The sequence below is a fragment of the Cyprinodon variegatus genome, unplaced genomic scaffold, assembly GCF_000732505.1.
Source record: "Cyprinodon variegatus isolate N-32 unplaced genomic scaffold, C_variegatus-1.0 Scaffold285, whole genome shotgun sequence".
In the NCBI taxonomy this organism is placed as follows: Eukaryota; Metazoa; Chordata; class Actinopteri; order Cyprinodontiformes; family Cyprinodontidae; genus Cyprinodon; species Cyprinodon variegatus.
In genome coordinates this window covers 50892-64177 of record NW_015150738.1, presented here as the reverse complement: position 1 = coordinate 64177, position 13286 = coordinate 50892, and the positions used below count along the sequence as shown (strand labels likewise).

Genomic DNA, 13286 nt, shown 5'->3' with positions numbered 1-13286 from the left:
AATATTTTGTATTATTCATTATTAAATCACTTCACATCTATGTGCTTTCTTTAAAAAAAATATTTGTCTTAGCCAAACTGGATTGTCTGTTTTAGTCAGATTACCAATGTTATGCAATGTCTGGAAATACATTCATGAAAATAATACATTAGTGGGCGGATTGAGAAAAGGTTAAAGCTCAAACCCAGTTTTGAAACTGAGCATTGTGTAATGTGAACATACAGAAGGTTGAATAAAATTCAAGATCTCAGTGACTATACAGTCATGGCGAAAATATCGACTTGTTTGTGTTTAATTTATTGATATAAAGCAACAAAATCAGTTCTTTACCAGGTTCTACATTTATATCTAAAGTAAAGGACACTAAACCACACAGCAATCTCCCCTGTTTGTTAATATAAAAAAACAGAAATAATGTGAGCTAGCTGTGTTAATATGGTGGTTGTGGTTTTAACCAAACTGCATCATGGTAAGATGACTCTACTTTATTCTTCCATGTTTAAAAGACATTATCCCAGAAATGTTGCTGTTAATTCGGATCCAAACTTGCAAACACTGGTTGTAAAGACTTTTTAAGTAAACATAGGTACCGTCAGACGAACTGTTTATGTTCCAAGGGCACTATTATTAACATTTACCTTACCTAAACCTGTAGAACATTTTTTTATTGGGATGTAATATTTCTTCAAGCTCACATAATTATTTTATGCTTTTTTTTTTTAGGTTTTGTTGAGCATTTCATGGTGATTCCAATGGGAAGTTTACTCCTCATCAGATTTTTTTTTTTTTTTTTTTTTTAGCTTATTAAAGGTTTTCCACATGTAAATAGTTAACTGTAGAATGATGAATGGTGTATTATATCCCTATCCCCCTTTTTCCTGGAGTAGGGAACAGCCTCACTGAGCTAAGAAGCTGCTCTCCAGACTTATTGCCTACAACTTATTTTCTCTCCTGTGAATGTTCCTGGATTTGAGAAAATGGGGCAGATCAGTAATATTCCTTTTGCTCTCCGACATGGAATAACCAACATGTTTCTGCTCATCTCCTCTAATTGATATGATTGATGCAGAATGTCAACACATCCTTTTTTAAACACAGTGCCCTATTTCATACCTGTTTTATGTTAATTTGCATATACTGAGGGAAAAACATGCCACATGTTCTGAGTTTAAACATTGTGTTTATGTATTCCTTTTCTTTTAAGTTACGAATTGCTATTAGAAGTTAAGAAAAACTGTCTGTGACATAGTGGAGCAAGACCTTTCTGATATACATAGAAATCAATGGTGATATTTCACAAGATGCAGCTGTTTCTTCACTCACTTGTGGGTTTGGCAGATTATTGGCAGGCAGGTTGATTATATAAAAAAGTAGCATTGTTATAAAATATGCTGATGCTGGAGAATTATCTGGTAGGTATTTAAGTCAGAATCTATAATTAAATCTTTTTCAAACAGAGATCAACTTGAAGGGAGACATACAGGGGAAATGACTCCTAATTTATTGATTTTTTTTCATTGGTCACAACTTTAATGTGTTCAAACGCTTTCCACAGATCATTGTTTGGTTTAGCGCTTTGTGTGAGCTATCAGATGTCATTCTGTGTTGCACTTTCACAGACTCCCCCCTCCTCCTTTTATGGGCTCGGGTTAGGAACTGAAATCATCGCTAAAAGCCCACCCTTAAAGAGCGCATCTCACCATTCTCCCCATCTTTCTCTCCGAGCTAAGCGCGCTCCTTCCTCTCTGGTCGAATCAATGAGTTTAAGGGGAGAAAAGAAAAAAAACAGTCTATGCTTTTTTATAAGAACGGATTAAACAGGTGCTTTTTTTTGGCTTTCAGGAATAACAGAACAACAGCAGGTAGGGAGATTTTCCTCTAAGCTTATTGACCCGTGTTTTCCTGTAAAACTGTTGACAGATTGTTGTAATGGAATGATCCGTCATAAACGATTTTGTTAAAAGAGAATAAAGCTTAGGGCGTTTATTTAGTTCTTGTAATAACCTTGACTAGATCTGTGCTCACAGGACTGTAGATTTTAAGAGTTAATCGATCGGAGATGAATTATTAACTACACGCTCAGGAGCTTTTGCTCACTTAAGTGGATTCTTTTTTTTTTTGTTGTTCTTTAAAGCAAAGTTTTTCCTTAAGAGGCGGAGTGGATCGTATTTAAAGCTCTTTATACCCGCTGTCTTTTCTAGATTAAAGTTTTTTGAGCGGTTGTTTTCTTTTTTGTTTCAAAGAGTGGCGTCGCCTCTGTCCTTGGTGCTGAAAGACGAACCTGCTGCTCGTTCGTGTCACTTGCGGTGAATACATTTCGCGCTGTATTCTCTGATTCACTCTTTTTGCACATGTAAACATCAGAAGGACAGCTGCTGCAGGCACTTTTCATAAAATAAAACCTTTGAGTCGTTGTTGTGTATTTTTGTTTGTTAAATAAAATCAAACACTTAAGAAGATCTGGGTTTTTAAATCTGTTTTTTATGTAGTTTGGAGAATGAAAAGCACCGATCCACTCTGCAAATATCTGTTTATATGGGAGTTTGCAGCTTTACATTGCGGGGAATTGAATCATTTCTCATATTGTTAGTATGTATCGATAGAAATGATCCAGACTGACTGCATCTTTCCATTTTTAAAACTGAAATGAACACCAGTACGGTTGGACTTTTTCATGCAGAAAAAAACAAAACAAATATACAAAAAAATCTTTGCAGGAATCTGACCCAGACTTCTAATAACCAACCCTGATACCTTCACAACACTACAGAGGTGAGATGAAATTCTTCCCAAGAGGATAACTCTGACAAGCAGTCATAACAGTTCTGCTTGGTTTACTCCCCTGGGACTCTGCAAGAATTCCTGTATTTGTGACATCTGCACCAAGCCAATAGGGTCCTGTCTCCTGTGAGTGTGCCAAGTCTGCTCTGAGATCCTGCAGCCAGTCACTTGATCTTCTCTTCCCCCTCCTGGGGTTATTACCAACAGCTTCCCATCACACTGCTTTGCTGGGTGCCTGTAGCTCCTCTCATCTTAAGCCATGATGAATGAAGTTCAGGAGGCAACCTCCCCTGCAACCAGCCTGAGCGGCCCTGCTACCTGTGTCTCCAAAGTAGAGCTGCGTGTGTCTTGCAAAGCTCTGCTGGACCGAGACACGCTGAATAAGTCAGACCCCTGTGTCGTACTAATGGTACAGAACAATGGACAGTGGATTGAGGTGAGATTTTCTCTTTTCTCCCCTCTTCTCTTATATTGGTAAAATATGCTACTAAAAGTTTTAAATCAAAATATTGGTGGAACCTAGTCTTACAGAAAACTCATAAAAATGTTTCAAAAGGTTTGCCTTTAAATCAGCCACTCGCTCCAAACACCATCCTTAATTAATAATAATCATAATAGTTACCATAATCAAAAAATAGTGCAATGTATAATAGTATGATCATATTGTATTCAGTTTATATATTAAAACCCCCAGACATAATTAGATAATCTATTTTCTGCAACAGTTAACAACATCGTCCACTTAGCAGACCCCTTAGATTTGCCTTAAATTGCCAATTTAACAGGAAAACGGAGAACCTGCAGACTTCAGATCAGCTTATGTTCAAATAAAGACAGTATTTTCAGTGATGCAAAAGGGCTGACAAAGTTATCTGTTTTTAAACAGTGAAATTGGTGGGCAGTTGTGCTGCTTAACACATAGACTTCATTCGCCAACTGTATGCAGTGATGGTTTTCCCAAAAACATGAGGCCAGTTGGACTTTACTTTTAAATAAGAGTTTTGTTTCTTGTCCAGATTGTTCAACTTTACAGATTCTGGATGACTATATATATATATATATATATATATATATATATGTAGATATGCTGTATAGCCCTTTACTAATACTTTATAAAAAAGACACAAACATTTTACTCTCTTCTATAAATAAAACCATATGAAACCTTTGCTGTTTCAGGTCAGCTATGTTTCCAAAATATTTATCTCCAATAAATGTTAGATTCATGAGAAGGGTTGAGAATGATAGTTGCTTTTGGGATCAGCTATGATCACCAAAAGGATCTCTAGTAATTAAGGATCAGAATAATAAATAAGTAAGTTTTAAAAATACTTTTTTCTTTCTAAATTCTCCAGACTCACTCTTTTTCAGTCAAATATTTGGTATCCTTTCATGGGCTTCAAACAATAGTTTGCCAGATTTTTGTCCCATTACTCCTGACAGAACTTCACCATCATGTATATATACTTATATATGTTAATGTGTGTTAAATTTGTAATTTTACTGAATTGTTTGAAATAAAGTAATTCATTCATTCATAGCAAAACCCTTTCATGTTTGGGGAAATTGTCTTCTTCCTAAATTGTGCGATGCATAGACGTTTCCATGTCATTTCTACTTAAAAGTGTATCAAAGTTGAACCAAATATTTTGGAGTCCATGAATATTTTTCCGATATCTTGGCTGATTTCTTCTGTTGCCAGTGGTGCTACACAGGGAAGCAATTGGTATATATGTAGTGTCCTAAAATATAGTCACAGGAGTGCCTTCATTTAACGCAAATATTCAATTAAATTTAGCACCAATTCAGAACACATGTCATCTCAAGGTACTTTACAGTTCACCAGATCATATAGTCAAATTGATTCAAAATTTTCTATCTAAGGAAACCCAGTTGATTGCATCGACTCATTGACTCAAAGACAATTCCCCAGACTAAGCATGATTAGTGTGAGTATTGCAGATTAAAAGATGACGAAGCCAAGGCACCTTCACACAGGCTTTCCTTAAATGTTTAAATGTTTAGTAAATCTGGTCTAAACAAACTTTTCCATTTTAATGAAAACAACTATCATTTTCAACCCTTCACATGAATCTAACATTTAATGGAGAAAAAATATTTGATAAACATAGCTGACAAACAGCAAAGGTTTCATAATGGTTTTATTTCTGGAAGATAATAAAATTACCGTCTTTTTTATATAGTAGTAGTAAAGAGCTTTACAGTATATCTACATATATATACAGTCATCCAGAATCTGTAAAGCTGTACAATCTGGACAAGAAACAAAAATCTTATTTAAAAGCAAAATCCAACTGGCCTCATGTTTTTGGGAAAACCATCACTGCATACAGCTGGGGAATGAAGTCTATGTGTTAAGTAGCCCCATTGCCCACCAATTTCACTGTTTAAAAACAGATAACTTTGTCAGCCCTTTTGCATCACTGAAAATTTACTGTCTTCATTTTAACATAAGCAGATCGGAAGTTTGAAGGTTCCCCATTTTCCTGTTAAATAGGCAATTTAAGTTCAAGGAAGAGAGGCCAAATCTAAGGGGTCTGCTAAGTGGACGATGTTAAGTGTTGCAGAAAATAGATGATCTAATTATGTCTGGGGGTTTTAATATCCACAAACGTTAGGTATGGGAAATAAAACCAATATCTTTTAGGTAAATTTGAGTAGCCAATTAAGTCATTCTGCCTGATGTTCTTCACATGGTATATGTTAGTTGGAAATGCTTGGTGTAATGTTTGGGCTATACGAAGAGGGAATTACAAGATGCTATTTATAGGCACAAATTATGAAAACAATTAGCTGTAAGGTTGTATCCTGGGTTCATTCTAGCATAAGTTCATGAGTGGATATTTTTAGCATCCCTTTGTGACGCAGATTCATATAAAATAATTCATACGACAAATCTATCTGTCTGTCACTCATCTATTTGTCCATCTCTCCATCTGTACATCTGCCTATCTAATCTGTGATTAACAAGACTTGTTTTCTAACACTACTGTCAAATCCCTTACATCTGGGAGGTACCTCTGCTTGTGTACATTGTTTACTGACGTCAGTAACTGAGTAAGAAGCAGAGCCCACTCATATCCTCATCATATAAGCCTTTTTTTTAAATCTTTCTTTCTCTGAGCCTATGATGTTTTGGCTCCAGTGATTTGAAAAAGTGGACTTATCTTATTAGGATAAATAGGACAGATCTAGAAACTGGGCAGTGGATGATGATGTGACTTGATGAAATTTTGAGCAGCCATTGACCTTTTTTTTCTTTTTCCCTTTGCTCCTCTCATGCATGCTCCCGGGAGTATACCCAAATTGGATCTGTTTGTTGATGTCTCATAATGTTGGACCCTCTTCTGGAGCTCATTATAGAGACACATTTCTCCTGTCAGGGTTGTCTCTTTATAGATTGGCTCCGGCCTCACAACAGCAGCAAGCAGGCAACACAGGCTTCATCATAACCCATCATCTTATATGATTCTGATTATCCTTCATTAGCAAACAGACTCACTCCAAATCTGTGTTTGCAGATGGTGCTTTGAGAGAGATGGCTGAAAAAAACTATTAGCTGCTGAAGGGGCAAATTAAGCTGAACGTAAATTTGTCTCTAAGCAGAATTTGCTCACACACCTTTCATTTTTTATTGCAAGTTTAATTAACATAATGCGCGCATTTCAAATTAACACAATCTGAATAGTAACAAGATATAGAAAAGTTTATGTGTTGAGTTCACACTATGATTGTTAACACTTGTATGTAAAAAGAAGAATGCAGGCAAAAGACAAATAATCACATTTAGAAATACTAACAAAAAAAGGTTTGACCTTTAATCAAATCACTTCCTGCTAAAGTGTTTTGAGCAAATGCCCATTCTCAGCATGGTGCAAATTTTCAATCAGGTGGAAGAAATTTGAATCAGAATCAGAAGCCTTTCTAATAATGTATCTTACTAAAGCAGAGGCAGTGGTGTAATATATTTGTAGATGCCTTAGTGTAGTTTTAGAAGGAGAAGATGTATGGATGTATTTATGCAATTAAGGGGCTTTTTGTTGTTGTGATCCTAGAGATGTGGATCAGTACCAGCATAAAACCATTTATTCAATCATTAGGATATAAGATATAAGAAATGTTAACATAAATTCTTTCAGTCCTGTCCTTTCAGCTTAAATGTGTTCATTTAAAATAATCTATCAATATATCAGTGAGTTAGTCTCTTTTCCTATCTCCTATTAATTTATTTATCATTAATTGTTCTTTTTAAATTGACTCCTCAAAAAAATAGGTAAATCCTTCATATTTTTTTATTTTTATTTAATACTGCCTGATGATTCCCCCACACCCCCACCTCATTTTCAGAATCAGAATCAGAATCAGAAATACTTTAATAATCCCAGAGGGAAATTACTTTTGTTACACGCTCTAGTTACAGTTTTACATGATATATACACACATCCAACTATACAATATAATAAGATAAAAAATAAGAATAAAAAGAGATAAAATATATATACACATATAGCTCTTCTGTACATATATCTGTATATATATCTATGTATATGTAAAAACTAAATCCAAATAAAGTGAAAAGTCCAATTAAAGTGAATAAATCCAAGTAAAGTGATATGTGGCGGGCAAAAATATTGCATAAATGTCAATTACGGACGGGGGGGCTGAATCACTTGAGGGAGGCGTTATATAGGTTGATGACCACAGGTAGGAATGATTTCCTGTGGCGCTCTGTGGAGCATCTGGGTAGGAGGAGTCTTCTGCTGAAGGAGCTCGTCTGCTGGACCAGTGTGTTGTGGAGAGGATGTGAGTCATTGTCTAAGATAGACTGAAACCTGGAACCTTTTTCATTGTCTAAACATTTATAAATCAACTAGGAGTTTTTTTTTTTTTTTTTTTTTTTTTTTTTTTTTTTACATTTTGCTTTGATAAAAATTTTGAGCAACTCAACTTTGGATTTTTCCTCTTTTTTTTTTTTAAATTCCCAATAAAAGAAAAATTTTTCTTGTCGTTTTTATAGGCTACTTAACTTGCAAGGCATTAAATAGAGAGAGAGAGAGAGAGAGAGAGGCTCTGATCAAAATCCTTCCAGGGAAAATAAAAACGAATCTAATATATTATTTATGGTTTGTTCATTAATTTAATGAATTTACAGAAAATGTACCAGTTTGAAAGCCGTGTTTGGACCTTTATTTGTTGCAATTGCATATTTCATGATACAGGCTTTAAATCTTACCCTGCAACATACTTTCAATATCTGTTTCAGGCATACTGATATTACATGTACAGCTGGAAAAAAACCAAAATGAAACAAGTAAATAAATGAATAATTAAAATCTAATTCCCCTTTGTATGCATTTGGATTGACACTAGTTTATTATCCCAAAGGAATTGAGAAGATAAGCTGTTATTATTAGATTTATGGCAGAAATGTAATATTTTACTGATTTCAACATTGATTCTAAGGCAATTAAATTGTATCTTAGGTGTTTGAGGATGATTCTAAATCAGATGACCACCAAACCATGATGAGTACTCCTATTGATTACATGATTTTCCATTATTTACATATAGTCTGAACTCATGCTGCTTAAACTAAACTAAACGACTGATAAAAGTTTTCCCACATACTTTCCCCTGGTCTTAATTCCAAGGATGACTGAGGTATGCACTACATTGCAGACATATACTTGCTGAATTGGCCTCACAGTGAGTCAGTCCGCCCAGCTGTTAATTTAAATATAGACACATGCAATTCTATAGGAAAATCTTATTTTGTAGGATGCACCAGTTGATAAGTACTTCCTATTAGAAAATGACTCAAACTGATGGCTACAAAGATGTTCAGTGATGTTATCTGTCCAATCACTAATTTCCGCTGTCTGAATTTCTTTTATGTGTTTTATTGAAATAAATCCTCCCTGAAATCCATGAAATTTTCCCTGATGTGAGTCAAACTGCACTACAGCTTTATATATTAGAAGTTAACAAATTTAAAGGAGATAATTGTGAATAAAGAGGGACTTAAAATTAAAATCTATAAAGAATGCTAAAAATAATCAAAATAACTGATGCGTTGCTCAGTTTAATGTGCACGTTAAAGCAGGTTTCATAGGGGCTGACTTTAACTTGACTCAGTAACACTGTAGGAAAAATGGGCGTACCGGTGGCACAGTGGTTAGCGTGCATGACCCATGTATGGAGGGCTTAGTCCTTGCCGTGGACGACCCAGGTTTGACTCTGGCCTGTGGTCCTTTCTCGCACGTCTCTCCCCCTCTCTCATACCCCCTTTCCTGTCAGCCTACTGTCAAAAGAAAAAAAAAAGCCAAAAACGAGCCACTAGTGCCATGAAAACTAAAAAATATATATAGCAGGCAAAATAGCACATAAAATAGAGCAAGTGACCATAACATGTTTTAAAAGAGACAAAATATTTTTAAAATGAGAAATTATTTACTAAATTGAAATCTTGTTTTTTTTCCCCCCCATAAATACTGTATTTTTGTACCTCCAGGGCTGCCTAGGGATTTAGAAGTGACATGTTAGACAGTGCTTTCCCCCTCCATCTTAATAGAGCTTGGCAATTTTAGAAGACAGATCATCATCCCCCTAACAGAGTATAAAAGTCTTACAAGGAATGCTTGACTGCTGCTGGGATCCTGGCAAACCAAAAATCTGTATTTCTTTCTTATCTGATCTCTACCAGAGCGAGAAATGAGAAACAAGAGAGTTCTGTCACCCCATTCTAAAGTCATCATACCACAAAGTCTGGACCTGCTTCACTGATACTGAAAAAAATACTCAGAAAACATTGACAGATATTGAGGTGACATTTTAGATGACCCCCTTAAACCCTCGCTGCCTTTAATTTACCAGCAGCTGAGCTGTTCTTAGCCTCATAATAGACCCGCTTTTTCCCTTATCTTGGAAGATTTGTTTTCTTGTTCATTGTCTTCCTCAAAAATTGCTAGAATGTTCAGAAAAAAAGTAAAAAAATTATTCTTGTTTGTTATTTACTGATTTTAAATTCTCCAGATCGAATATCTCATATAATTTTTGTCTGTATTACAACTTGCGCAGCATAAAAATGTTCAGGTATCAGTGTGACAGCTCAGTTTCTTATTGTCTGTCAGTCAAAGAAAAAAGATGTTTTCTGTTGTTATTTTTTAAGCTGAGATTGAATGCCAGAGCTGTCAGTTGTATCTGCTGATGGAAATCTAAAAACATTCATATAAGCTCTAGTCCTTAAAAACAAATAGAAAGATAAACATATTGCAAGTTATATTTTAAGCTTTACATTAAAGGCTAATGTCACCAACAGTCTGTGAAATTGTTTTTAAATTGGTTTCATTTTCTCACAGTGAACTATTGCTTTGATGGTTATACAGTGATAGAGACAGTGCATATTTGACTGCCCAAGTGTAATTTTTGGGAGCCTGATTTGTTTTCCCTCTCAGTTGGATAGGACAGAAGTGATAAAGAGCAACTTACACCCGATCTTCGGGAAGGTTTTCGGTCTGGATTACTACTTTGAGGAGGTGCAGAAGCTGCGATTTGAAGTTTATGACATCCACGGAACCCACAGCATAGGGACCCGTGATGATGACTTTCTGGGAGGCATGGAATGCACACTTGGCCAGGTAGGTAGATTCTACTATTTTGTGAGCTCAGTTTGCTAATAGTCTTAAAAAAGAACATGACTAAGAATGACCTAATCAGGTCAAAGCGACTCATATCCCTGATGTGTGATGTTAGCTACCTGATAATGGGTTTTGCTGCCAGCAGGTCTAGTTTTATGATTGATTATTGCTACTGCTGTTGATGACGCAGAGCCCTTTGCAATCCTCCTATTTGCACTGGCCTGAAAGGTACTTTGCTGATGTCTTTTGTTGCAGATTGTGGCCCAGAAGAAGATGATAAAACCTTTGCTCCTGAAGTACGGGAAATATGCCGGCAAGTCCACAATCACAGTAAGCTTTTTACCAAGTGTTTAGATTTGAAAATAACCGTCATCATCTTACACACATTATGTGCTCTTAGTCTGTGTTTCCTGCTTTAAATAGATCTTTCCCATTTTTTCTTTTCCTTTTACCTGAACTGTTCATGAGAATAATCTTTCATAATAATCCTGTCCTTTTTTTGCACCATGCAGAATCATTCCTAATAAACACAGTAACACACAGTTCAGGAAAAGCAGATGAAGAAATAATGAACAAATAGTGCTTTTAAGAAATATTCATAACTCTGGAACTGTGGCAAATTTAGTCACGTTACAACAACAAATGATGAATCAACACAAAGCCGTAAGCAACTTTTGATTAGAAGTAAAAGAAAAAAATATTTTCAAACTTTTTATCAATATAAAGTTTAAAAGTATGTTCTGCATTTTTTGAGCCTACAGTCAGCGGCTTGCTACAACTCTCGACAATTCCACAAAATATGCCACCTAGTAGGCTTCAAACTATGCATCGATCATCATATTTGCACTACACGGCAAATTTTCAAATCTCTTTAAATAGAATGAGACTCAGTGTTATACTGCATTTTGCACCATTTTTATTTATCTATTTTTGCACTGCTCTCCTACGCTGTTTACATTCTGATCACTGATGCCCTTTATTAATGGAAATGTCCATTTCAACCGCTAAGCTGCTCTTTCACTGTTGAAAAGCTGTATGCTTTTCGTTTTGTGTACACTCTGTGTATACAAAACAACAATAAAGTCTGTCTATGTAGTCTATGTAAAGACTGATTTTTTAAATAAATTTTTCCTTTCAAAATCACACAAACACCCTCACATAAGATGCTAAATGTAATTTATAAAGACAACAAAATTTTGGGGAGTGGCGGCCTAGTGGTTAGGGCATAGAGCCTGAAATCCTGAGGTTCTGACTGCCACTCCTGGTCTCTGAGCAAGATCCTTAACCCCACAATGCTTCCCGATGATGGCAGCCCACTGCTCCCCAAAGGATGGGTTAAATGCAAAGGTAAATTTCTCCAATGTCAGATCAGTAAAATTCAATTATTATTATTATTACATGCTTTTCCTCCAGGATTAATTTCTATTTAGGTCTATCTGCTCCCAAGACCTACTGTCACTTATGAATAAAACAGTACAATGCATCACATAACACTTTACATGTAATGTTGCACAGGTCTCATCTGACCATAGCTCCTTTGCCTCATGTGTTAGTTCCCTATAGCTGGAATCAAACTGTAAACAGTTAGCAATTATTAAAAAAAACATAAATAATAGGGATATAAATACTTAGTGAGGTAAGGTGGAAAGGAGAAAAAAAATTAAATTCCTAATTAAATGATTTAATACCAGAGCAAGATTTTATTTCCCCTCTTGAAGTTGTTAACATTAGCACAGGAATGTTAAACGAGGGAGTTTTTGCATCCTTTTGGGGAATAGAAGAATAACAAAAGCAAGTTCATAATGTTGATTCTTTCATCCCCCAGATAACATGAGACATTTATTACAGAACGCACCACTAGGCAGTCCTTGGATAATAATCCGGTATATCTTACCAAATGGATGTCTCCTTAGATGCAACAGAGGCAATTTAGAGGATATAAACAGGAAGGATATTTTTGTAGATCATTAGTTGTGCTGTGAGATACAATTTAAGCTCGTTAAATGAAAACTAAGATAGCCGGCCCCCCAATTCAAAAACGTCCGATAAAGTAATTATAACAACTCAGAGGAACACGAGAGAAGTGAGAAGTTAATGAACCTCTGTGAAGAATAATGGGAATATTTTTAAGCAAAAGGTGAACAAATATCTTTTAATGGGTTAATAAAGATGGAACAACAACCGCTCAGATACCAACACCAAGGGCTGGATATTATTGGTAAATTTATATGATCACAGCAGAAGTGGTGAAGTTGTAATTGGTTATGAACTGGATTTTTGCTTTGCCCCTCAGAGCCTTGAACCGCCTCATATTGTTAATATTTACACAAGACAAAAAGGAAAAAAAAGAGAAATTGAATCACATTGATTTTAACTTGATAGCATCATGGAAATGACAAAGTTTTGGTAAACAGGCCAAAAATGAATATACCTTTTTAATAGGCTTAAAGGTATAGTGGAGGTGTTTCACACAGACCTGCTCTCTCCTCTGAAAAAGAAAATGCACATTCACAACCTTGTACCCGTTCCCGAAAGGCAATACCTATTAAATGCGTGTGAGAGCATGCAGGAGCCCGTTTTTCCTTCTGCCTGCCCTGTATAAAAGTTGTTGTTTGCATCGTTCATACAAGCTTACTTTCCAAAAGATTAGCATTTTTTCCACTATGACTTAGACAACTTTTATTGTCATTTTTTTTTTTTTTCATTTTGTATACTCACAGGGCCGGATTTATCAAGATCCAATTTTGCGTGCAAAAATTGCAAAACTGTTGGAGACACCCTATTTAAATGATGGTTTTGCGCATTTTGTGGTTTGCGGCAAAGTAGTTTGTACAAACTAGTGCATTA

The 13286-nt window shown here is 35.5% G+C and overlaps 1 protein-coding gene across 1 annotated transcript in view; it reads left to right on the top strand.

The window, feature by feature from the left end:
* Nucleotides 1–1672: 1672 nt before the first annotated feature.
* The window catches only part of LOC107090182 (copine-7-like), a 53112-nt gene continuing 41498 nt past the window's right edge, over nt 1673–13286 (top strand). Inside the window, exons 1-5 of the mRNA XM_015383425.1 lie at nt 1673–1862; nt 2718–2772; nt 2888–3217; nt 10257–10439; nt 10695–10769. Of these exons, the coding sequence (XP_015238911.1) occupies nt 3041–3217; nt 10257–10439; nt 10695–10769 (435 nt within the window). The 5' untranslated portion in view covers nt 1673–1862; nt 2718–2772; nt 2888–3040. The remainder of the gene's footprint in view (nt 1863–2717; nt 2773–2887; nt 3218–10256; nt 10440–10694; nt 10770–13286) is intronic.